The sequence below is a fragment of the Hyperolius riggenbachi genome, chromosome 12 (assembly GCF_040937935.1).
Source record: "Hyperolius riggenbachi isolate aHypRig1 chromosome 12, aHypRig1.pri, whole genome shotgun sequence".
In the NCBI taxonomy this organism is placed as follows: Eukaryota; Metazoa; Chordata; class Amphibia; order Anura; family Hyperoliidae; genus Hyperolius; species Hyperolius riggenbachi.
In genome coordinates this window covers 172,769,278-172,796,649 of record NC_090657.1, presented here as the reverse complement: position 1 = coordinate 172,796,649, position 27,372 = coordinate 172,769,278, and the positions used below count along the sequence as shown (strand labels likewise).

Here is a 27,372-nt window from a genome sequence, read left to right as displayed (position 1 = left end):
CTATATAGTAAAAGGGTAAACCGAGTGAATAGACTTTGGGTACTTTAGGTAATCTTTCCTGTTACAAAACAATGATAAGATTGTTCAATCAAGATTGTATCATTAATGGACACCTGTAAGGTGGCCATGAATGATACAATCCCAGGGACGATCGTTTTTAATCATTATTGTGATAAATCGGAAACGAATGGTCGTGCCCACTAACATCAATCTGATCAGATTAGGGAAATTGGTCCGTTTTTGGGATGGATCTTATTAATCGGATGGAATTGATTAGCGGGTCTTCAGCCGTTAGTGGGCACAACCAATTGTTTACGATCAACCATAATTGTTGATTGTTCGTTGCATTGTAACGTTAATGGCTAGAAAAGGATTGACATTGCATACTGCTATTTCTGATTGGGTTACATGTGAACCAGCCCTCAGAATATAGTATCTACATGGCAAGACATGCACTATGAGGTCGCCACCCTAGGGACATCGCAAATAACTACTATTTATAATAAGATCCAAAAATATTATTACAAAATCGCATATACTGTCATCAAGCAAGGGGAGGAGCCTGTGCTGCCACCTCCTCCCTTTATTCACCCATAAATGCCAAAAGAGGTGGAGTTAAAGACAGGGCTGTGGAGTCGGTCCAAAAATCCACCGACTGCGACTCCGACTCCTCAGTTTAGGATTCCACCGACTCCGACTCCTCGACTCCGACTCCACTAATTTGCATATTACAATTTTGTTGATTAAAAGTATGCAACATGAAATTCGTCTCTTAACTTCCAACGCTTAGGAATTTTACAAGACAACTGAAGTGAGAAGGATATTATTATTATTATTATTATTATTTAGTATTTATATAGCGCCGACATATTACGCAGCGCTGTACAGTGTATATATATATCTTGTCACTAACTGTCCCTCAAAGGAGCTCACAATCTAATCCCTACCATTGCCATATGTCTATATTATGTAGTGTATTTATTGTAGTCTAGGGCCAATTTTTAGGGGGAGCCAATTAACTTATCCGTATGTTTTTGGGGTGTGGGAGGAAACCGGAGCGCCCGGAGGAAACCCACGCAGACACGGAGAGAACATACAAACTCTTTGCAGATAGTGCCCTGGCTGGGATTCGAACCAGGGACCCAGCGCTGCAAGGCGAGAGAGCTAACCACTACGCCACCGTGTTGCCCATGTAGCCTACTATATTTATTCCCTTTAGACTAAAACTAGTCATTGGTAAGAGTACTTGTAAAAGGTACAAACCGGAACAAAGAACATCTATCAGGCCCTAGGCAATGTAAGTGTGGGTACATGTAAGAATGATGTGCAGGTTCTCTGCAGGGGAATAAGGAGATTGTAAACAGACAACACCTTTGTATTCAATGTGCACAGCATTCTCAGTGGATTCCCTGCAGCTCTGTGGGGAGTGCATATGTAGAGTATAGTACTACTGTGTAACAAAGTAAACCTGAGACAGATGAAATTAAAGTTTTATACATACTTGGGGCTTCCTCCAGCCGCCTCCAGGATAATCAGTCCCTCGTTGTCCTCCTCCACCACCTGGATCTTCTGCTATGAGTCCAGGTACTTAAACCAGTCGGGCGTAGTGCGCATGCACACACTCCGCCGCCAGGAGCATACTACACCTGTGCAGCACTATTGCGCAGGTGCAGAATGTTCCTGGCTGTGGGAGCGGCATGCGGCCGGACAGCGCTGACTGGCTGAATTACCAGGACTCATAGCAGAAGATCCGGGTGGTGGAGGACAGCGAGGGACTGATTAGCCTGAAGGGGGCTGGAATAAGCCCCAGGTATGTATAAAACTTTACTTTTCATCCGTCTCAGTTACCCTTTAATTTGTAGTCACCAAACCAAATTTTAACAACATATCAAATTATTTGATTTCATCAGCAATGGGAGTGCATACATTTGCATAAATCAGCATCAATGCAGAATTATTTCCATCTCATTGACCATCTCTATTATGCTGGATACACACGTTGCGTTTCCGCGTTCGATTCGCGTCGATTCGATTATTTCCGAGCATTTCCGAGCGCATTTTGATTATTTTTAGGTCGAATGCCATGTAAAGTATGGCAAATCGACCTAACGATCCATCGACCTGCGAATCGGACATGTTGGAAATAATCGAATCGACGCGAATCGAACGCCGCATCGACGCGGAAACGCAACGTGTGTATCCAGCATTAGTGACACAGCTACACATCAGGCTTTATTCTTACAGCATAGATGTTATTTAGTATATATAAGAGATTCCTGTGTACACATCATATATACAGTCACAATCAGATATGTATATCTGACCTTAAAAATACGGGGACTGCTTTATTGAAGCAGCACAAGTAACTAATTTTGATTGGTTTATTTCATTTTTGTGGACTAAGCACAGCTATTACTGTATATATACTGTATATATACATTATTTTTAATGACTATTATCTGAGGAATAGAACATTTTATTATATTTTCTATTTTAATTACAGTTACAAATTCATTAGGAGTCGGAGTCGGTGCATTTTTTCCCGACTCCGACTCTAGGCACCCAAAATTGCCCGACTCCACGACTCCGACTCCACGACTCCGACTCCACAGCCCTGGTTAAAGAGGAACCATAACGACATATAGTAGAATGCGGCACATTATTTGGGATAGCCACTTTTACGGTAAATATCTGTGCATTTAGCATCAGAAACACTTCCTATAGCGAAATATTGTTGTATATTGTTATTTAACCCCACCCTCCCAGCGATGCTTAGCCTAGGCTGATTAGCTATGCAGATTTCTCATCCCTAGAGCATTCTGGGAGACCAGAGATCTTTTCTACTGGCTTTAGAACTCTCAGTACGCAAACTGCACCTGACAGGACTAAAGACGTCACCACCAGTGATAAATTTCAGATTGTAAATCAGTGGAGGGCAAATGTGTAAATAAATATTGTAAACCATAAGCCATTTTATTCCTGATGTTATTTTCACAACAATTCCACTTTAAGTGTGATGCGTGCATCAGCTGCTTTGCTTTCCTGTAATGGTTACAGAGACCCGAGGCTACATTTCTGCGCTCCATTCGCCGCACACAATGCCCTCCCTTGGCTGCCATGCTGCTCTCCACTGGGCCCGTATTGAGCCGCAGCTGCCCTCTGCATCTCTGCTTGTCCTTGAGATCCGAACGAGCAGACCTGAGACTGACGGCTGAACTCACAGGAGACGCAGATTGCGGGATGGGGAGGGGAAGAGCGCCTGCTACAAAGCAAGATTCTCATGCTAAAGTCTCTGCCCGACACCTGTTGCCCCAGCAAGATTCTTAAGGTGGCCATACATCAGGCAACTTGGCTGCCGATCGACCATCCGATTCCTTTATCAGAATCAGAATCAGAATCTTTATTTCGCCAAGCACGACTGGGTCGTGCCCGGAATTGGGCTTGGCACGTACAGGGTACTGATACACAATATAGTTACAGATACAGGACAGGACATGCAGTAGGAACAGAACTTACAGAATACAGAACATTATATAACATTTATGCAGAGGAAGACAATGTGGCATAAGTTACAATACAAAGAAACAACCGAATGGTATGCTTGCGCTGGAGCGCCGTCTATGTGCAGAGTGCTACAGTGCGTCATGGTATTGTAGGGTGGGGATGGGCATTCCCATGGAGAGAGTTCAGGAGGTTTACAGCTGAGGGAAAGAAGCTGTTCTTGTGTCTTGTGGTCCTGGTGTAGATGGATCGGAACCGAAGCTTCCGGCTCGAGGGGAGCTGATTAAAGAAGCGGTAGCCTGGGTGCGAGGGGTCGTTTGCGATCTTTAATGCTCTGGTGTTCAGCCTGGAGTGGTAGAGGAGGTCCAGAGTGGGAAGTGATCTCCCGATGATCCTCTCCGCAGATCTGATGACCCTCTGCAGTTTGAGCCTGTCGCTGGCGGAGGAGCTGGCGTACCAGACCAGGATGGACGAGCATAGGACGGATTCGATTGTGGCTGAGTAGAAGTTTGTCAGAAGTTTTTGGGCCACACCGAACTTTTTCAGTTGCCGGAGAAAGAAAAGTCTCTGTTGGGCTTTCCTCTGTGTTGAGGCAGTGTTGGCGTGCCACCTCAGGTTGTTGGAGATAGTTGTGCCCAGTAGGCGGACACTGGGGACTCTTTCTACTTCCTTGCCGTCAATGTAGATTGGAGGTGGGGTAGAGGCGCGCCTCCTGAAATCAACGATCATCTCCACCGTTTTCGCTGTGTTTAGGACCAAACCGTTCTCTCTGCACCAGCGGCATATGTTATCGACCTGGTGGCGGTACGCCTTCTCATCGTTTTTGGTGGTGAGACCTACAATGGTCGTGTCGTCGGCAAATTTGATTACTTTTACTGAGTCTGACGTGGACTTGCAATTGTTCGTATACAGAGAGAACAAAAACGGCGACAGGACGCAGCCTTGTGGGGCCCCTGTGTTTGTGATTCTGGGTTGTGAGGAGATGGTGCCTAACCTGACGACCTGGGACCTGTTGGTGAGAAAGTCAGTGATCCACAGGCGTAGGGTGGGGTGGACTCCTAGCGCAGCGAGATTGTCTTGAAGTATCTTAGGGCTGATGGTATTGAATGCTGAGCTGAAGTCCAGTAGGAGGATCCTGGCGTAGGAGTCTGGTCTATCCAGGTGATCATAGACGAGCTCCAAGCAGATGTTGATGGCATCATCGGTGGACCTGTTCGATCTGTACGCGAACTGGTGCTGATCCAGCAGTCCCTCTGTGGAGTGCTTGAGGAGGGGTAGCACCATGCTTTCAAAAGCTTTCATGATCACAGATGTAAGTGCCACGGGCCTGAAGTTGTTGAGGTCGAGGATGCCCTGCTTTTTGGGGACAGGGATAATGGCAGACCTCTTGAAGCATGCGGGAACTTTGCCTTCCTGGAGGGACCTCGTGAAGATGGAAGAGAGGGTGGAAGCGAGCTGACGAGCACAGGTTTTCAGGCAGGCTGGTGACACTCCATCCGGACCCGAGGCTTTCCTAGCATTTAACCTTAGCAAGTGTTTCAGTACATCCGCCTCCCTCACTGGCGGTGGGGGTGAGTGCGGGCCCAGGGCTACAGTGGCAGATTGTGGTGGTGGTTGTGGGAGTCCTGCAGGTGCTGGCTGGTTCTCGAATCTGCAGTAGAATTCACTGAGACTCTCTGCAAGCTCAGTGCTCGGTGTGGCATGCTGAGGGGGGGGCTTGTAGTTGGTGGCAGCCTTCAGTCCTTTCCACACGGCTCGTGAGTCATTTGAGGAGAGGTTCTGTTCCATCTTTTCCGCGTAGCACTTTTTTGCGCACCTCAGCTCTCTGTTTAGGTCGTTTCTTGCCTTCCTGTATTCATCCTGGTTACCGGACTTATGTGCGGCTTCCTTGCTGCGCCGTAGTTGTCGTAGTTTTTTTGAGAACCACGGTTTGTCGTTTGGATACAGTTTGAAGGTTTTTGTTGGAATACAGGAGTTCTCGCAGAAGCTGATGTACGAGGATACATTTTCTGCCCACTCGTCCAGGTTAGGCGATTCCAGAGCCTTCCAGTCTGTGCAGTCAAAGCAGGCCTGAAGTTGTAGTTTAGCCTCACTTGACCACACCTTGGAGGACTTAGTGACCGGTTTTGAGGTTTCCAGGCGCCTTTTGTAAGTAGGTACCAGGTGGATGATGCAGTGGTCAGATGAGCCTAGGGCTGCCCACGGTGTCGCTTTGTATGCGTCTTTCAGGGACGTGTAGCAGTGGTCGAGGGTGTTGGCACTCCTGGTGGGGCAGGTGATGTGCTGATGGAAACGAGGCAGCTCTTTGCGGAGGTTGGCCTTGTTGAAATCCCCCAAGATAATGAACAGCGAGTCCGGGAGGGCCGTCTCCCACTGCGTGATGATGTCACTGAGGTCACGCAGGGCAGCATTTACCTCTGCATCAGGAGGGATATACACACCCACAAGGACGTAGGAGGAGAACTCCCTGGGCGAGTAGATTGGCCTGCAGTTGATGAGGAGGAGTTCAAGTTCTGGTGTGCATTTCTTGGCCAGTACAGAGGTGTTTGAGCACCAGGCGGAGCTTATGTAAAAGCAGATGCCGCCCCCTTTCTTTTTCCCAGAGAGGGTGCTGTCTCTGTCTGCTCGGATGAGGCTGAAACCTGGGAGCTGGAGGGCACTCTCAGGGATGTCGTCATGGAGCCACGTTTCAGTAAAGCAAAAGACTGGGGTGTTGTGACCGAGTTCCCTCTTGTCGCTGAGGAGTCTTAATTCATCTAGCTTGTTAGGGAGGGAGCGGACGTTTGCTAGGAGGACCGCAGGGATGGCTGACCGCAGGCCTCTCCTCTTCAGCCTCGCCCGGACGCCTGATCGACAGCCCCTGCGGCGCTGGCTAAAGGGAGGCCAGGGCGCAGAAGCAGTGATTGCCTGGACATGGCTCCAAACGGAGTTGTACAGGAGCCCATCCTCTGGGTGTACGGCTGTTATATGTTCCCATTTGAGGAGCTGTGCTCTGGAGTAGGTGGTACGAGGGGGGAGGGGTAGCATTGACGGCCTGTATGATAAGCCGGCACAGCGCAACCTGGAATGTACCACAATACTGCCGTCAGCAGAGTGGCACCGATGTAAAACAGTCCATCAGCAGTGTGACACAGATGTAAGAGGCGAGTGCACTAACAGTCCATCAGCAGCAGTGTGACACAGATGTAAGGGGCGAGTGCAATAACAGTCCATCAGCCGTGTGACACAGATGTAGAGGCGAGTGCATAACAGTCCATCAGCAGTGTGACACAGATGCAAGAGCATGTGCAATAACAGTCCATCAGCAGTGTGACACAGATGTAAGGGGCATGTGCAGTAACAGTCCATCAGCCGTGTGACACAGATGTAAGAGGCGAGTGCATAACAGTCGGGCGAGTGCAATAACAGTCCATCAGCAGTGTGACATAGATGCAAAAGCAAAATGCAAACATAGTTCCCATTCATTGATCTAAGTCCCCAGTACAGAGGCCGACGGCTTCTTCTCAGAAACCGCCGTCTTTTTGATAAAAAAAATGTTTCCCGTCCTCCTTATGCTTCCTGGAAGCGAGAGCGTTCGCTTTGAGGACTAAAAGAAATGTTTTTGACGATGGCCATCTTGTGGCCAAATAGTAAAACTACATCTACATACATTTTTCAATGAAATAAACACACATTATTACATTTAAAATTGTTTGCCTCCCACACCAAAAATTACCCAAATCTTTCTTTTTAATTTTTAAAAATTATAAGCTTGTAAATAGTGATGAACGCAAAACTGAAAAATACACCTTTATTTCCAAATAAAATATTGTCACCATACATTGTGATAGGGACATAATTTAAATGGTGTAATAACCAGGTCAAATGGGTAAATAAAATACGCGGGTTTTAACCTCCTTGGCAGTCTGATTCTTTCCAGATTTTAGGGTCTAAAAGCGGTGCAATTTTTTTTTCACTCTTTCAGACCCTACAACCTGAAAAAAATCATTCTGGCAGGGAGATCTGCAGCAAAATAAAAAAAAAATTACCTTCCTGGGCTCCTGGGCTGCAGTTTTCTCTTTGCCCACAAGATGGCGCTAATATACATATAAACGAACTTCTCTATATTTCTCTAATATAGAGAAGTTCGTTTTCAATGTTAGCCCCGCCCCCGATGACGTCACGCTGCCACCACCGCTCTGCTGCCACCACCACGGCTGCGCTGCTCCAACTGGCTGCCGGGTCCCCGGAAGAATAGCGGGGACATGAGGGATCCCGGCGGCCAGGGAAAGACCCCACACTGCCGGGGAGAGAGGCTGGAGTCCCGCTGCGCAGCGAGATCGCGCGCGGGACTCCACAACTAAAGGTAAAGCTCTGCAATGCCTACCCCGACCTGAGCTCGGGATCACCGATAGCAGCTGCTTTTTTCTACCCCGAGCTCAGGTCGGGAAAACCGGCAAGGAGGTTAAATATGGTAGCATGTATTATTTTAAAGTTTATAATGGCCGAAAACTGAGAAAAAATGAATTTTTTCCATTTTTTTTTTCGTAATATTCATGTGAAATGCATTTAGAAAAAAATAATTCTTAGCAAAATGTACCACCCAAAGAAAGCCTAATTGGTGGCGGAAAAAACAAGATGTAGATCAATTCATTGGGCTTGATTCACAAAAGAGTGCTAACTGTTAGCATGGCCGTTTACGCGCGAATTTCCGCATTGCGCGCGAATGCGAATTTTCACACGAAAACTATATAAATTTTGCGCAAAAATTCGCGTTTGCGCGCGAAAACATTATTGCTTCGCACGAAAATTCGTGATCGCGCGCAATGTGAAAATTCACGTGAAAACGGCCGTGCTAACAGTTAGCACTCTTTTGTGAATCAAGCCCATTGTGATAAGTAGTGATAAAGTTATTGGCAAATGAATGAGAGGTGAAAATTGCTGTGATGCATAAGGTGAAAAATACCCGGGGGCTGAAATGGTTAAAGTGTACCTGTGATTTGGGGGGGGGGGGGGGGGGGGGAGAGTTAAGTTTAACTCACCAGGGGCTTCTTCAACCTCTGTAGTTTTTGTGGTCTCTTGGTGTACTTCAAGCCCCTTCCATTGTCTCGCTGTCACCTCAATTACAGTCCGCTACGCCTCGATCACGGTCCTGTGGTAGTGTTAGTAAGGACTTGTAACAGCCCATGCGCAGTCCTGCTCCTGGTGGCAGGAGCCGCGATTGAGTATCATGCGCCTGGGACTGCGCATGCACTCTAATGCGTGACCGGGTCGTGGACTTAGCAGCAGAGGGGACTTTGGGGACACCAAGGAACTTCAAAGACTAAAGGGTGGGGAAGCTGAGGTAGAAAAAACTCGGAAATTGTGAAAGCAGAGAGTCATGAGACAGCCGGTTTTTCTGTTTAGAAGCACCGTGAAAGCCCTGCTGAATCAAGCGGCAACGGATTGAATAACACACTGGTGACGTCACACTTAGCGATGTTTCCTGTGTTCGTTTAGCTGCGATGTTCCCCATACCGCCTTAGCAGTTTTTCGAGTGATATTAAGCTTTGCCTGGCTAACTTTTCAATCTTCAAACCTCCGCCTCGCTTCACGCTGCATCTGCCTTACGCCGGCAAGCCAAGACGGCGAATGCTTCTCCGAAATGAATATGCAAATTGTAGTCTCGTCTTCTTACACATCCCCATCCCCCGTGGCTGCTATTCACGCCTAAGGCTGCACTTTATAAAAATAGAAGCGAGCGGAAGAAGGAGGAAGACGCAAATTCTTCTCCCCCCCCCCCCCCCCCCCCCCTTCTAGTGCCAACTGTAAGAAGCTATCGAATTCATTTAAAGGTGGCCACTAACGGTCCAATTTCTAGCGAAAAAATCGTTCGAGAGATCCGATAATTCAGGGCTGTGGAGTCGGAGTCGGGGCAATTTTGGGTGCCTGGAGTCGGAGTCGGGAAAAAATGCACCGTCTCCGACTCCTAATTAATTTAAACTGTAATTAAAATAGAAAATATGATAAAATGTTCTATTTCTCAGTTAATAGTCATCATAAATAATTTATATATACAGTAATAGCTGTGCTTAGTCCACAAAAATGAAATAAACCAATCAAAATTAGTAACTTGTGCTGCTTCAATAAAACAGTCCCCGTATTTTTAAAGTCAGATATACACATCTGATTGTGACTGTATATATGATGTGTACACAGGAATCTCTTATATATACGAAATAACATCTATGCTGTAAGTATAAAGCCTGATGTGTAGCCGTGTCACTAATAGAGATGATCAATGAGATGGAAATAATTATGCGTTGATTCTGATTTATGCAAATGTACGCACTCTCTTTGCTCATGAAATCAAATAATTTGATATGTTGTTAAAATTTGGTTTGGTGACTACGAATTAAATGGTACCTGAGAAGGATGAAAAGAAAAGTTTTATACATACCTGGGGCTTCTTCCAGCCCCCTTCAGGCTAATCAGTCCCTCACTGTCCACCTCCACCGCCTGGATCTTCTGCTATGAGTCCTGGTAATTCAGCCAGTCAGCGCAGTCCGGCCGCATGCCGCTTCCACAGCCAGGAGCGTTCTGCGCAGATGTAGTATGCTCCTGGCGGCGGAGTGTGTGCATGCGCACTACGCCAGACTGGCTCAAGTACCTGGACTCATAGCAGAAGATCCAGGTGGCGGAGGAGGACAGCGAGGGACTGATTAGCCTGAAGGTGGCTGGAGGAAGCCCCAGGTGTGTATACAACTTTAATTTCATCTGTCTCAGGTTTACTTTGTTACACAGTAGTACTATACTCTACATACAGTGGTGTGAAAAACTATTTGCCCCCTTCCTGATTTCTTATTCTTTTGCATGTTTGTCACACTTAAATGTTTCTGCTCATCAAAAACCGTTAACTATTAGTCAAAGATAACATAATTGAACACAAAATGCAGTTTTAAATGGTTTTTTTATTATTTAGTGAGTAAAAAACCTCAAAACCTACATGGCCCTGTGTGAAAAAGAAATTGCCCCCTGAACCTAATAACTGGTTGGGCCACCCTTAGCAGCAATAACTGCAATCAAGCATTTGCGATAACTTGCAACGAGTCTTTTACAGCGCTCTGGAGGAATTTTGGCCCACTCATCTTTGCAGAATTGTTATAATTCAGCTTTATTTGAGGGTTTTCTAGCATGAACTGCCTTTTTAAGGTCATGCCACAACATCTCAATAGGATTCAGGTCAGGACTTTGACTAGGCTTCTCCAAAGTCTTCATTTTGTTTTTCTTCAGCCATTCAGAGGTGAATTTGCTGGTGTGTTTTGGGTCATTGTCCTGCTGCAGCACCCAAGATCGCTTCAGCTTGAGTTGACGAACAGATGGCCGGACATTCTCCTTCAGGATTTTTTGGCAGACAGTAGAATTCATGGTTCCATCTATCACAGCATGCCTTCCAGGTCCTGAAGCAGCAAAACAACCCCAGACCATCACACTACCACCACCATATTTTACTGTTGGTATGATGTTCTGCTGAAATGCTGTGTTACTTCTATGCCAGATGTAACGGGACACGCACCTTCCAAAAAGTTCAACTTTTGTCTCGTCGGTCCACAAGGTATTTTCCAAAAAGTCTTGGCAATCATTGAGATGTTTTTTTTAGCAATATTGAGACGAGCCTTAATGTTCTTTTTGCTTAAAAGTGGTTTGCGCCTTGGATATCTGCCATGCAGGCTGTTTTTGCCCAGTCTCTTTCTTATGGTGGAGTCGTGAACACTGACCTTAATTGAGGCAAGTGAGGCCTGCAGTTCTTTAGATGTTGTCCTGGGGTCTTTTGTGGCCTCTCGGATGAGTTTTCTCTGCGCTCTTGGGGTAATTTTGGTCGGCCGGCCACTCCTGGGAAGGTTCATCACTGTTCCATGTGTTTGCCTTTTGTGGATAATGGCTCTCACTGTGGTTTGCTGGAGTCCCAAAGCTTTAGAAATGCCTTTATAACCTTTACCAGACTGGTAGATTTCAATTACAGTACTTTTGTTCTCATTTGTTCCTGAATTTCTTTGGATCTTGGCATGATGTCAAGCTTTTGAGGTGCTTTTGGTCTACTTCTGTGTCAGATAGCTCCTATTTAACCACCCTGACGTTCTGATTAAATCGCCAGGGTGGCTGCGGGAGGTTTTTTTTAAATAAAAAAAAAAACTATTTCATGCAGCCAACTGAAAGTTGGCTGCATGAAAGCCCACTAGAGGGCGCTCCGGAGGCGTTCTTCCGATCACCTCCGGCGCCCAGAATAAACAAGGAAGGCCGCAATGAGCGGCCTTCCTTGTTTTGTTTACATCGTCGCCATAACGACGAGCGGAGTGACGTCATGGACGTCAGCCGACGTCCTGACGTCAGCCGCCTCCGATCCAGCCCTTAGCGCTGGCCGGAACTTTTTGTTCCGGCTACGCTGGGCTCAGGCGGCTGGGGGGACCCTCTTTCGCCGCTGCTCGCGGCGGATCGCCGCAGAGCGGCGGCGATCAGGCAGCACACGCGGCTGGCAAAGTGCCGGCTGCGTGTGCTGCTTTTTATTTGACGAAAATCGGCCCAGCAGGGCCTGAAGGGCAGCCTCTGGCGGTGTTGGACGAGCTGAGCTCGTCCAGACCGCTCAGCAGGTTAAGTGATTTCTTGATTGAAACAGGTGTGGCAGTAATCAGGCCTGGGGGTGACTACAGAAATTGAACTCAGGTGTAATAAACCACCTTTAAGTTATTTTTTAACAAGGGGGGCAATCACTTTTTCACACAGGGCCATGTAGATTTGGAGTTTTTTTTCTCACTAAATAATAAAAACCATCATTTAAAACTGCATTTTGTGTTCAATTATGTTATCTTTGACTAATAGTTAACGGTTTTTGATGAGCAGAAACATTTAAGTGTGACAAACATGCAAAAGAATAAGAAATCAGGAAGGGGGCAAATAGTTTTTCACACCACTGTATGCACTCTCCACAGAGCTGCAGGGAATCCACTGAGAATGTTGTGCACATTGAACACAGAGGTGTTGTCTATCACCCATAAACCTGGTTCAGATTGTGCATGAAGAATGTGTAATAGAGGAAGAATCTCCTTATTCCCCTGCAGAGTACCTGCACATCACTCTTACATGTACCCACAGTTACATTGCCTAGGGCCTGATAGATGTTCTTTGTTCCGGTCTGTACCTTTTTACAAGTACTCTTACCAAGGACTAGTTTTAGTCCATGACTAAAGGGAATAAATATGGCAGTCTCCATATCCGTCTCACTTCAGTTGTCTTTTAAAATTCCTAAGCGTTGGCAGTTAAGAGACGAATTTCACGTTACATACTCTCAATCAACAAGATTGTAATATGCAAATTAGAGGAGTCGGAGTCGAGGAGTCGGTGGAATCCTAAACTGAGGAGTCGGAGTCGGTGGATTTTTGTACCGACTCCACAGCCCTGTCCTTAACACTAAGGCCCGGTTCACACTTGCGGTTTTGCAAAAACCGCACCGGATGTCCGGACCGCACCGGAGCCGGATCGGACCTGAACCGTACGGTTCCTGTCCGGATCCGGTCCGGTTGCATACGGTTTCCGTGCGGTATGAACACGGTTGCGGTCCGGATCCGGATTCTTAAAGAGATAACAACCTGTATAAAAACAAAAAAAAATGTTGGGGTCTGGGAGGTCAGCAGAAGGGGGACCTGTGGAATCAGGCCCTCCGCTGTTTAGCACTCACCTCCACCTCCAACATGCTGCCAACATCTCCAGCTCGTGCTGCTCCACTCCAAAATGGTTGCCCATGTGTCCCCGATACAATATCGCCGCAACAATCCTCATAGGAAGTGGGGTAGAACATCCGGATTTTTTGCCAGTGTGTTGTGCGCTCTCCGGTTCTCATTGGTTTCCATTGGCCGGATGGTGCAGTCCGGCTCCGCCCCAGATACGGCTGCCGGAGGAGCCGGACCAAAAAATAGCGCATGTTGGAACGGACACCGGAGTCCGGATCCGGTCCGGCTCCGGTCCGGACGAAACGGACACATGTGAACCCTGGCATAGACTTACATTGCTATGCCGTGCGTCCGTTTCGTCCGGCCAGCATGCGGTGCGGCTCCGGCACGGCTATTCCGGATAGCCACCGCTAATGTGAACCGGGCCTAAGGACAAGCGGTTCTGGAACTGGTCATTATTTCATAACTGTTGATCTTCTTGTAGAGCCCTTACTTGGGGTTCACATACATGGCTGCCAATGAACGCAGCGCAAATGCAATACAGTCGCAACCAGGGCTGTGCAGTCGGTACAAAAATCATCCGACTCCTCAGTTTATGAAACCACCGGCTCTGACTCCAGGTACCCAAAATGGCCTTGACTCCAACTCCTTAGTATAATACTTACCAGGGCTGTGGATTTCGTACAAAAATCATCCGACTCAGACTCCTCAGTTTATGAAACCTCTGACTCCAGGTACCCAGAATTGTTCCGACTCCTCGACTCCGACTCCACAGCCCTGGTCGCAACGCAAACACAGTATGGTCGCACAACCGCTGAGGAGTGGAGGGCACATTGTACATTAGGGAGGAAATGTTGGGCCAATGAGGTGTCACAAGGCTGATTCCAGATCAATTTCAGCATCGCTAGATCTATGGCTACCTTAACTCAATAGTCGGCTGAAATGGTCGTTATCGTCCGTTTCGACCGACAATTATCTCATGTGTGTATGTAACTTTTGCCTGTAAGGCTAAGTACACACTACAATTCCTGTCGCCTGGCAGAGATCAGGAATTGATCCTTTATACAAATGCGTCTGCAGTCTGGCGACCCTGCTGTTACTATAAAGGGAGGTGGACAGACAACAAGCACGCATGACATGGCAGCTTCCTGTGGGTGGCTGGAGTGTTGAGAACAATGTGATTGGGTGTTGCTAAGGATCCTCTACAAGCTCTAGTTACAGACGCAATTATCGCCTGAGACGGTCTTCATCAGCCAAGTATCATCTACTGTGTATACGTGGCTTAAAGGAGAACTGTAGTGAGAGGTATATGGAGGCTGCCATATTTATTTCCTTTTAAAGAGAACCCGAGGTGTGTTTTTAAAGAATGTTATCTGCATTCAGAGGCTGGATCTGCCTATACAGCCCAGCCTCTGTTGCTATCCCAAACCCCACTAAGGTCCCCCTGCACTCTGCAATCCCTCATAAATCACAGCCATGCTGTGAGGCTGTGTTTACATCTGTAGTGTCAGTCTCAGCTGCTCCCCCGCCTCCTGCATAGCTCCGGTCCCTGCCCCTGTCCCTTCACTCCAATCAGCAGGGAGGGAAGGGATGCAGGCGGGGACTGGAGTTCTGCAGGAGGCGGGGAGAGCAGCAGACTGACACTATAGAGATAAACACAGCCAGCTCTGACAAGCTGTTTGTCAGCAGCGTGGCTGTGATTTATGAGGGATTGCAGAGTGCAGGGGGACCTTAGGGGGGTTTGGGATAGCAACAGAGGCTGGGCTGTATAGGCAGATCCAGCCTCTGTATGCAGATAATATTCTTCAAACCCACCTCGGGTTCTCTTTAAGCAATACCAGTTGCCTGGCTATTCAGCTAATCCTCTGCCTCTAATACTTTCAGCCATAGGCCCTGAACAAGCATGCAGCAGATCAGGTGTTTCTGACAAATTTAGACAGATATGACAAGATTAGCTGCATGCTTGTTTCTGGTGTGATTCAGACACTTCTTTAGGCAAATAGACCATCAGGGCTGCCAGGCAACTGGTATTGCTTAAAAGGAAATAAATATGGCAGCCTCCATATCCCTCTCACTACAGTTCTCCTTTAAGGAGGAACTGTAGTGAAAACAACGTAATTAATAAAATTTCCTTTTTTTTTCCATTGTTTATTTATAAATTAGCTTGTCAGTTTTTGCTCATTGTAAAATCTTACCTCTCTCCAATTTACATTCTGAAATTTATCACTGGTGGCGACATTTATCAAGTGATTTCTGCGGAATGTTTTTGTTTTTTACTTAGAGTTCTGAAGCAAGTACAAAATATCACTGGGACGGCGGGGCTACATACCAATATACAGCCTTAAATATAATAGATATAAGACATGTTTCTGATGCTGAAACCAGGAAATTACCATAAAAGTGGGTATCCTGAATAATTCACTGCATTCTACTATGTCACTATAGGGCCAACAACTGAAGTGAGAAGAATATGGAGGCTGCCATATTTATTTCCTTCTAAACAATACCAGTTGCCTGGCAGTCCTGCTGATCTATTTGACTGCAGAAGTGAAAATTAGCATGCAGCTAAACTTGTCAGATCTGACAATAATGTCAGAAATACCTGATCTACTGCATGCCTATTCAGGGTCTATGGCTAAAAGCACTAGAGGCAGAGGATCAGCAGGACAGGCAGGCAACTGGTATTGCTTTAAAAGGGATTAAATATGGCAGCCTCTATATCCTTCTCGCTTCAGTTGTCCTTTAAGCCCCCCTGAAATACACAGCTCTGTATGAATAAGTTAAGTCAATCACTAACCGTCATTATTGAATTTTCTTCTGCCAGCTGCCGCCCACTTCCGGTTCTGCCGGAACCTCCTGGAGCACACGGTGTCTACTGAGAACCTCAACCACCGATTCCGGAGAGAGATCGGCAACAGCCTGACCTGGCACGACGGCCGGGGGAACAGGACTAGTGGGGGCCGGGCCATCAAACTTCTAAAACAGCCCGGGACAGACATATCACAGGTAACCCTATTCCACCTGAACAGCAGGAACTCAGTGCAGGTCGCTCTGTTGCTGGGGATGGCATTTTAGAACGGCATTGAAACAATCTGCACAAGCACCTTTGAACAAGCTGCACGATCAGCGAGTAAAAAGCTGATATTAGATTAAGTGTAATGTTAGCGCAGGGTTAGCTGTTTGCAGGGGAAAGGCTAGGGTGTTTTTTTTTGTGAAGACTGGGCTTCCACTGCCTCTAAAGCTATGTACATCAGTAGCACATGCAGCAGGGACAGCCATACTATCCCAGAGGAAAAATAACACATACAGTGGGATGCGAAACTTTGTACAACCTTGTTAATCATCATGATTTTCCTGTATAAATCATTGGTTGTTACGATTAAATATATCATATTGGAGACACACAGTGATATTTAAGAAGTGAAATGAAGTTTATTGGATTTACAGAAAGTGCGTAATAATTGTTCAAATAAAATTAGGTGCATAAATTTGGCATTTTATTGATTCCAAAAGAACTAATTATTGGAACTCAAATTGGCTTGGTAAGCTCAGTGGCCCCTGACCTACATACACAGGTAAATCCAATTATGAGAAAGAGTGTTCAAGGGGGTCAATTGTAAGTTTCCCTCTTTTTAATTTTCTATGAAGAGTAGCAACATGGGGGTCTCAAAACAACTCTCAAATGACCTGAAGACAAAGATTGTTTACCATCATGGTTTAGGGGAAAAGATACAAAAAGCTGTCTCAGAGATTTCAGCTGTCTGTTTCCACAGTTAGGAACATATTGAGGAAATGGAAGACCACAGGCTCAGTTCAAGTTAAGGCTCGAAGTGGCAGACCAAGATACATCTGGGATAAACAGAAGCAACGAATGGTGAGAACAGTCACAGTCAACCCACAGACCAGCACCAAAGACCTACATCATCATCTTGCTGCAGATGGAGTCACTGTGCATCCTCCAACCATTCAGTGCATTTTACACAAGGAGATGCTGTATGCGAGAATGATGCAGAGGAAGCCTTTTCTCCGCCCACAGCATAAAGAGCCGCTTGAGGTATGCTAAAGCACATTTGGACAAACCAGCTTCATTTAGAAATAAGGTGCTGTGGACTGATGAAACTAAAATTGAGTTATTTGGGCATAACAAGGGGCAATTTGCATGGAGGAAAAAAAACACAGCATTCCAAGAAATACACCTGCTACCTACAGTAAAATATGGTGGTGGTTCTATCATGCTGTGGGGCTATGTGGTTAGTGCAGGGACTGAGAATCTTGTCAAAGTTGAGGGACGCATTTCACTCAGTCAGCAGATTCTGGAGACCAATGTCCAGGAATCGGTGACAAAGCTGAAGCTGCGCCGGGGCTGGATCTTTCAACAAGACAACGACCCTAAACACTGCTCAAAATCCACTAAGGCATTCATGCAGAGGAACAAGTACAATGTTCTGGAATGGCTATCTCAGTCCCCAGACCTGAATATAATTGAAAGTCTTTGGTGTGCGTTAAAGAGAGCTGTCCATGCTCGGAAGCCATCAAACCTCAATGAACTAGAGATGTTTTGTAAAGAGGAATGGTCCAAAATACCAGAATCCAGACTCTCATTGGAACCTACAGGAAGCGTTTAGAAGCTTTAATTTCTGCAAAAGGAGGATTATGCACCTGCCTAATTTTGTTTAAACAATTATTGCACACTTTCTGTAAATCCAATAAACTTAATTTCACTTCTCAAATATCACTGTGTGTGTCTCCTACAGGATATATTTTGCTGACATTTTTTATTGTAACAACCAACTATTTCTACAGGAAAACCATGACAATTAACAGTTTCCCAAACTTTCGCATCCCACTGTATATAAGTAGATAAATACTTGTTCTAGTATGTATTGTACTATCAACATTTTGATTTCAGTGAATCTTATATAGTAAATAAAGAGAAAACTGTTTCCAGGCATTATCCATCTTTACTGCATCTGGCTGAAGCTAATCCTGATGATTATGTCTTCAGAGGAGCTCACAATCTAATCTCTACCAGTCAGTAACAGGACTATGTACTCTGTAAAGTGCTGCAGTTCAGGTGTGCCCTGGTCTCCTCTCTGAATCTCAGTATATATGGTCAGGTCCATAAAAATTGGGACATCAACACAATTCTAACATTTTTGGCTTTATACACAACCGCAATGGATTTGAAATGAAACCAACACATTGGCCTCAATTCACTAAGATTATCTCCTGTCTTTAATAACTCTTCTAGAGTTGTTACCATGGTGATAAGGCATGTAGTACTCAGGAAACATTTTACCTCAGGCAAACCTAAAGTTAACTATGGCCTCAATTCACTAAGATCATGCTGGAGATAATAAGGCAAGAGAGTTCCTTAAGTTACCTCCTCTGTAGTTAATTTACCTCCTCTGTAGTTAATTTACCTCCTCTGTAGTTATTTTCACATGCAGTTAATTAACAGCCTGTCTTTAACTCTGGAGTTATTTTAAGGATTGAAGAGTTAACTTAAAGACAGAAGAGTTAACTTTAGGTTTGCCTGAGGTAAAATGTTTCCTGAGTACTACATGCCTTATCACCATGGTAACAACTCTAGAAGAGTTATTAAAGACAGGAGATAATCTTAGTGAATTGAGGCCATTGTGCTTTAACTGCAGACTGTCAGCTTTAATTTGATGGTGTTTACATCCAGATCAGGTGACTGGTGTAGGAATTACAACAGTTTGCATATGTGCTTCCCTCTTATTAAAGGACCAAAAGTAATGGGACAGAATAATAATCATAAATCAAACTTTCACTTTTGAATACTTGGTTGCGCGCTCTGTCGCGGGATGCTTCGAAAGTCTTTGGGAGCCCGAGTGCTCCGTAGTGCGCATGCAACCTATACACAGCCTCCCACTGCAGGCGATGTGAACAGGGGTGGCAGCGCTGGAACGCGGGGACCATGAGAGGAACGGGAAGGCTCTATAGGACCCAGAGCCTTCCTTCTCCTTAAATGAGTCATCAGGCAAAGAATAGGAAAGCCGATTTATTTACCTGGGGATTTCTCCAGCCCTTTGCAGCTGTCTGTTCCATGCTGACAGCTCCGTACACAGCCGCCGGCCTGGGGACTATGGTAGGGATTAGAGTGTGAGCTCCTCTGAGGACAGTCAGTGACATGACTATGTACTCTGTAATGTGCTGCAGAAGATGTCAGTGCTATATAAATATATAATGATAATATGGTAGGACAAAGACTATGACTATGGTAGGGGTTAGATTGTGAGCTCCTCTGAGGACAGTCAGTGATATGACTATGTACTCTGTATCATGCTGCAGCACATGTCAGTGCTATATAAATACATAATAATATAGTAGGACATTAGGCTAGGACTATGGTAGGATTAGACTGTGATCTCCTCTGAGGACAGTCGGTGACATGACTATGTACTCTGTAACATGGTGCAGAAGATGTCAGTGCTGTAAAAATACCTAATAATAATAATACGGCAGGACATTAGACTATGAGTATGGCAGGATTAGATTGTGAGCTCCTCTGAGGACAGTCAGTGACATGACTTTATGCTCTGTAATGTGCTGCAGGAGAGGTCAGTGCTATATAAATACATAATAATATGGTAGGACATTAGACTATGACTATGGTAGGGTTAGATTGTGAGCTCCTCTGAGGACAATCAGTGATATGACTATGTAATGTGGAAAGAAGAAGGCGGATTCCGGAACTCCAATGCAGAAGTAGTTTATTTAAGCACGGTACAAAACTTGCAACAGGTTACAAACATGCCTGTGTCGTGACATGACTATGTACTATGTAAAGTGCTGCAGAAGATGTCAGTGCTATATAAATACATAATAATAATAAATAATAATATGGTAGGGACATTATACTATGGCTGGTAGTGTTCGAGTGTGAACTCCGCTGAGGAGTACAGGGTCAATTTAAGATGCAACTAAATGACCTAAACTGATATTTAGAGAGTTTTTGTTTATCTTGACTACTGGTAGATGTCTTGTTTTAAAGTTGAGTCGAAGTCCTTTAAGCAGGCTGCTAGGTTGCCCTGGATGAGCCCTCTGCAGTCTCACAGCTTGGCAGTCTCCGTCTGGGCGCAGTGGAGGGATTTCACCATTAGGGGGCATGTAGGGCCCATCGTCAGGGAATTCATGTGTGACCGGAGTGGACGTGGAGATAATTGGGTATTCCAATCATGGCGGTGACGCTGCGCCGTGCGGCCCAAGACTTATAGCCAGGAGACTCGGTGCATGAAATGAGTTACAGGGGTGCAATGCGGCTCAGCGAGAGGTGCGGCAATTTATGGGGAGATTATGAAGGGCGAGGGCTTCCCGCGCACCGGGTTACGAAATCACTGTAACATTACCACGTACGGTGATTGAACAGAACACAGATTTTAAATGAACATCGATTAGACCATTATTTTTAAATTCATTATACAAAATCATTTTTTGTTACAAAACAAAACAACAAAAACAAATGTAAGTTTTGCAGAAGGAATGGAGAAGTTACCTGCAGCACCAGTTCTTAGATACCCCTCTCCTCTTCTCCCCCTAATTGACTGCACAAAGCAGGAGCTCTTGTCACTCACTTTCAATGCCTGCACTATTCCAGCGATCAGGAGCAAGATTGTCACTCCTTTTGGCCATTTTTTGATAGAAACACTGTGGAATAGCAGTGTGTTTATAGGCAAGCAACAAAGAAAGTAAACTGCAGTCATAGTTGATACTTAATTGTTGCAAGATGAACAACTGAAAGATCGAACATTTTTTTTATAAAAGAGGAATCTGACCTTCAACAACAACTGAAGTGAGAAAAATATGGAGGCTGTCATATTTATTTCCTGTTAAACAATACCAGTTACCTGGCAGCCCTGCTGGTCTATTTTGCTGCAGTAGTGTCTGAATCGCACCAGAAACAAACTTGCAGCTAATCTTGTCAGACCTGATCTGCTACATGCTTGTTCGGGGTCTATGGCTAAAAGTATTAGAGGTAGAGGATCAGCAGAGCTGCCAGGCAACTGGTATTGCTTAAAAGGAAATAAATATGGCAACTTCCATATACCTCTCACTTCAGTTGGCCTTTAAAGGGAACCCGAGGAGGCGCATGCGCTGCGCGCACTGGAGAAGATGCCTCCTGTATAAGCTCCGTGCCTGAGCGTCCGGAAAGGGCTTCTAACTGCAAACTGTGAGCTTAATTATCACCCCCACAAGCTTACCCTTCATGGGAGATGACCAGGAAGGGAAAGAAAGCAGCGAACCGCGCCTATTCCCCCTCAGCCATCCATTTCGGAGCTCCTCTCGGGGAATCGAGGCCGGCGCACAGGCAAAATAGCGCCAACTTCCTCCTCCAGCCAGGCCACACCCTGCAAATCCCCACAGCCACGAAGTTCTGATCAGAGCCCTGAAGCAGACCGCAGCTCCTACGAGGAACTCCTCCCTAGCATCAGTGGGATGCTCAAAGCAGAACTAGCAAACAGGGCTGTGCAGTCGGAGTCGAGGAGTTGGAGCAATTTTAGGAACTTGGAGTCGGTGGTTTCAGAAACTGAGAAGTCTGGTGATTTTTGTACCGACTCCACAGCCCTGCTAGCGACAGCGGTGGCGGTCATTTCCACACAGATACAGGAGATCAGAGGTGGGGTCAATGCCCTTGAGCACAGGCTAATTTTGGTGAGCGCCCGGCTGTCATCGGCTCTCCTCCTCATCCTCCTCCTTTGCTGTGAGCAAAGTCGTACCAGCCCTTTACTCCCCCGCCGCGCCCCAACCGACTACTTTTTCTTGCCCCCGGCTGGACAAAAAGTTCTGGGGAGAACACAGCACATATATGTATATAGGGAAATAGCCTGGGGTGTGTTTGGGCTGCCACCTAGCACACCCTAATTCTTTCCCCTTTTTTGTATTAAATGTAGCTATTATACCTTCTACTCCTAATTAGATATTGATGTGAGCCTTAGCTGTTGTACACCTCTCTTGGCTTGTGTGCCTGGTGGCGGCTTGACCATGCTTCAGTACTTTTGTGTGATCTTTATAATGCATCTGAATCATCAGCTAGGAGAAACGGGGTGTGGGGGTTATTTTTGCATTTTCCATACTATAAAACGTGTTAGCCCATAAGTGCTTTATTACCTGAGTTCTGAGGGAATGTGCGGGAAGATGGACCAGTAGTGTGAGATCAAGCGTAGAGAGCAGTTTCTGACCTCTGTCCATCTCCTCACGCCCCCTCTACAAGCTGTATATGTTTGCCAATTGAGTCTTACAAATTTCTATACACAACAATGCCCTAACCACTCAGAGCTCTCTTGCTGCCCACATAACCAGAGGTATGACCCGAGAGAGTTGGATTATTGCTATCGCCTCTCATCCTCAACTGCAACAGTTTGTTTTACCAACCTACCGAGTTATGGTTTCTGCTGTTTTTATTTTGTTTTTGGGATTATTATTTTCTCGTTCTTCAATGACATGGTTATGATGAGCACATTTTTTCTTTTTATTCCGAATGGCATCTTCTAGCGATAAGGTTGTGGTTAAAGTGCTGTGATATCCTGTCTCTTCAGAAAGAGATCAACTCTTTCATAAGGGAAGGCAATGTCTATGGGCAACTGACTTTACTCAGACCAAAGGAATCATGTATGATTTTCATTTCACTTCTCACATGTACACCACTTTGTATTGGTCTTTCACGTAGAATTTCTATAAAATTGATTGATGTTAGTGGCAGTAAGATGACAAAATGTGGAAAACTTCGCAAGCCACTGTATCTCTCTCTCTCTCTCTCTCTCTCTTTCTTTCTTTCTCTCTCTCTTTCTCTCTCTCTCTCTCTCTCTCTCTCTCTCTCTCTCTCTCTCTCTCTCTCTCTCTCTCTCTCTCTCTCTCTCTCTCTCTCTCTCTTTTATTTATATATATATATATATATATATATATATATATATATATATATATATATACACACACACACAAACTAATATGTGTGTGTGTATCTATTTATCTATCATGTTGCAGTATACGACAAGTTTTTATTACATAGTAAATTATCTGCACTCCAGTGTGGGATTCTCAGTTTCTCAGCATGTGACAGGCAGAGCTCCCTCCCCCCTCAGCCTCACAAACTGCATCACTGTCTGTGAGGAGTAAACAAAGCACACAGAGCCTGCAGGGTGCGTGCATAACTTGTATTCATTACAACAGAGGCAGCCCATTATTAGATATCATACAGAGACATTGCAACTAGAAAAGGCTGCAGTAATTCAGACCACATTAGAACAAGTATAGAAACTTATAGGATAGAAGAAAGAAGGCTGAAAATGTTGTTGCAGAGTAGGCATCTTTACAATCCAAATCTTTCTTGCTCACTGAGATATTCCGCAACCCAGACTTTCCAGAAGGCCTCCATACCCCTAACTTCTATTGGTGGTTCGGAAAAGAGCTTGTCACGTTCCAGCAATTCCCAAGACGTGGGATGATCCCCGCGTGGTATCAGTTTATGGAAGACACTCGCCCACGCTTTTCTGGTTCAGAGCTAGGCAAATTTACTACTTTCTCCTTCATTTGGCTAAACCGAACACAAGTATTTGCCCGACCCATTTTTAAAGTATCTGCAAGCATGACCCGATGCAAAAGGGGATACTATCCCTTCCTTATGCTTTACTAAACAGCCCGCCCCCTTCTTTGTACATCCGTATCAGAAGGCCTGCATCCAGAACCACTGGTGTCTAGCAAGCCTATAGCTTAAAATTTTACACAGCCACATCAACCCCACATGCAGACAGCCTGTTGGTATGGCTCTGTAAAATTTTAAGCTTTAGGCTTGCTAGACACCAGCGGTTCTGGATGCTAGCCTGGCTTCAGGGGCATAAAGAGATAATTTGCATATTCAGTACCGGTGCATTGTGGGGAACCACAAATGTTTACTTTAAGCTGAATTACCACAAATTCCTTCTGTTTTAAGAAGGCAAACCATACTTAGCATTACTTTTTAGTAGGAGGGTTTTCAGTCTCTTTATGTCCCCTATACCTTCCTTCTAGTTAGGGTCACCCTGAGCTGCTAGAGTGCTAATGGATAAATCGGGTTACAGCAGCCACTGCCTTTTAACCTAAATTATTAAAAGGCACTGATTTCAGTCTAAACATAAGTATCCTCTGATTAATAGCTAAAGGTTTTTTTTTTTAGTTCCCTAGATTAGAAAAATGATGTTTTTTAAAGTGGACCTGAACTCTTGCACAGGTCAGAAGGAAAACAGAGAAATGCACCCTGTATATATTTAGAGAGTTTAGCCTGTCTAATTCCCCCTCATCTGTGTCTAATCCCAAATTGTAATTTTACCTCTCCCTGTGTCAGCCGACTGCCATAGCAGATAAGCTCATTTGAAAGCAAAGGATGTTAATGTCTGCTTCCATGAAAGCATGAAGTAGATACACTGCAGATTTATTGCAGGATTTGTATCAGCTGTAACAAGGAAATGTTTTTCTTTAAAGGACAACAGAGGTGACATGTGACATAATGAGATGGACATGTGTATGTACAGTGCCTAGCACACAAATAACTAGGCTTTGTTCCCTTTGATCTTTCTCTGCCTGAAAGAGTTAAACATCACATATGCAAGTGACAATTTCTGTCCGGGTCGGGGTCAGACTATAGCTTAACCCATTAAGAGGCACTGATTTCAGTCTAAAGTTCTAAACATAAGTATCCTCAGATTTCTGGCTAAAGTGATTTTTTTTTTAGTTCCCTAGATTAGAAAAGGAGGTTTCTTAATACCAGATTCCACAGGCATTTGCATAGATTCTTTTGTAATCAGATAGTCTAAACTATTTCATAATCTGAGACCTGAATGCCATATGAAAAATGCCCATAGCTTTACGGTCTTGCTAGTTCAGTCAAAGTGCACAGAGCCTTGTGGTTCATAAAGTGTTAAAGCGGACCTGAGCTCAGAACTTCCTCTGTGCGCTAAAAGATAAGCAGCAGCATAATGACCTTTAAATAAAAACATTTATCTGCTACAGTTGATACAAATCCTGCAATAAATCTGCAGTGTGTCTACGTCCTGCTTTCATGGAACATCACCTGGTTAACATCCTGTGTTTACAAATTAGCTGCTCTGCGGAGGCAGCCAGCTGACACAGCTGAGAGATCAAATTACACTTGTGATTAGTGGCAGATGAGGGGGAATTAGGCAGGCTAATTTCTCTAAACACGCACACAATGCATTTCTCTATGTTTTCCTTCTGTCCTGTGCAAGAGTTCAGGTGAACCTCGGGTCAAAAAGCGCATACTCGCCTAAGAAGCGGGAATCCTCTGGATCCTGTAGAGGTTTCCTGTGTCCTCCTTGCTGCTGCCACTCGCATCTTCTTAGTAAAGTATGTGTTCCTCGACGCAAGGATCACCACGTGTTCACTCGGGTGCTATGTACACACACTAGATTAAACTCGGCAGATAAAGACTGCTTTGTCTCAGAATCTAGCATGTGTTTTAATTTGGCTATTCTGTGATCAATGCGATTGGCTCACAGTGATCACCTGGTAAGGAGCCAACAAAACTGGCTCCTATAGGAGGAAGCCTGGCTGTCACGTGACAGTTGAGTTTACTTGCTCTAGGAACAGCGATCGGTTTGGGACCGTGGTAAGGCGCGGAATAGAATCTACGCTGCATCCCCTAACCCAGTGATCTGCAAACTTGGCTCTCCAGCTTTTAAGGAACTACAAGCACCACAATGCATTTGCCTTTATGAATCATGACTGTGGCTGTCAGACTCCAGCAATGCATTGTGGGACTTGTAGTTCCTTAACAGCTGGAGAGCCAAGTTTGCAGATCACTGCACTAAGATTTGACTTCATTAAAACTGGATGAGACTATCCCATTGTTTTGTCAATCGAGTTCAGGCGGGAACGAGCATTCGCTGCCATTTTTTTCTCACAAAAATCCGGCGGGACACGAAATAACGAAACGCCACACAACAAAAGTAAACAATGCACCAGTTGCTGGCAGGAACAATGAACTGGACCTTATGCTAGGTATACACCATGCAATTTTCTGGCAGATTTACCTGCCAGATCGATTATTTCCAACATGTCAGATTGGAATTTAGATTGATTTTTCGATTGTTTTTTCTGATCGTTATGCCAATTGATTTCCGTTCAACTCTACGGAAATCGATCGGAAAAACAATTGGAAAATCAAAAAATCTATCGAAACATGTTGGAAATAATCGATCTGGCAGGTAAATCTGCCAAAAAATTGTATGGTGTGTGTACCTAGCATTATGCCTGGTCCACACCATGCAATTTCTTACCAGATAGATGTTTCAATAGATAATTCCTGAGAGGTCCGATCTGCTTTTCGATTGTTTTTGAATAGAAGTGAACAGATAGAAAATCGATCAGAAAAATGATCGGAAATCAGATCAGACCTGTCGGAAATGATCCATTGGACCCATCTGATGGGAAATTGCATGGTGTGCACCAGGCATTAGTTTGGGCAGTTGTATCAGCAGATTTGACACAGGCCGCTTATCTGTAGTTTATGCACAGCAATGCTGCTTACTCTGTATTTTTGTCTGTTAAGTCAACACTCTGACCTTGATCTGTAAGCAATTCTTTTTAGCAGCGGTCGGAGTCCATAAAAGCTGGACTCTCCCTTTAAATGTACTTTTCCAGGCTGTTATCAGGAATAACAGATTGATTACTCAGCTGATGAGAGTCATTTATGACTTTATCCATGTGACAGCTGATAGTTTGCCGAGCACACACAGCGGGCCCCATTGACTGAGCCTCACAAAGATCAAGTGTGATCCTCAAAGCATAACTGAAGCCAAATCTAAATGGTCAAGGGGCTTCCTCAATCCTCCATCTTAAAGAGAATTTGTACGGAAGAAAAAAAATGCCCCTGGGGGTGCTCACCTCGGGAGGGGGGAGCCTCTGGATCCTATCGAGGCTTCCCTCGTCCTACAGTGGTCTTGCTGCAGCTCCAGGAACGGCGGCCATGTAAATATTTACTTTCCCGACTCCAGCGCAGTAGCGGCCCTTGGCTCAGAAATAGGCGGAAATAGCCGATCCCAGTCGGGTCCGCTGTACTGCGCAAGCACAAGTCTCCTGCGCAGTACAGGGGACACAACTGCGATCGGCTATTTCCGAGCGGAGATCCGCAACAGCGCCACCCGCTGGAGCCAGGGAAGGTAAATATGGCACC

General features: G+C 45.3%; 1 protein-coding gene across 1 annotated transcript in view; it reads left to right on the top strand.

Annotated features, from left to right (window-relative positions):
* Positions 1-22,735, top strand: part of LOC137541586 (sterile alpha motif domain-containing protein 10-like) — a 358,765-nt gene extending 336,030 nt beyond the window's left edge. The window contains exons 5-6 of the mRNA XM_068262970.1: positions 16,009-16,190; positions 22,701-22,735. Coding sequence (XP_068119071.1) covers positions 16,009-16,063 — 55 coding nt within the window. The 3' untranslated portion in view covers positions 16,064-16,190; positions 22,701-22,735. The remainder of the gene's footprint in view (positions 1-16,008; positions 16,191-22,700) is intronic.
* The last annotated feature ends 4,637 nt before the right edge of the window (positions 22,736-27,372 follow it).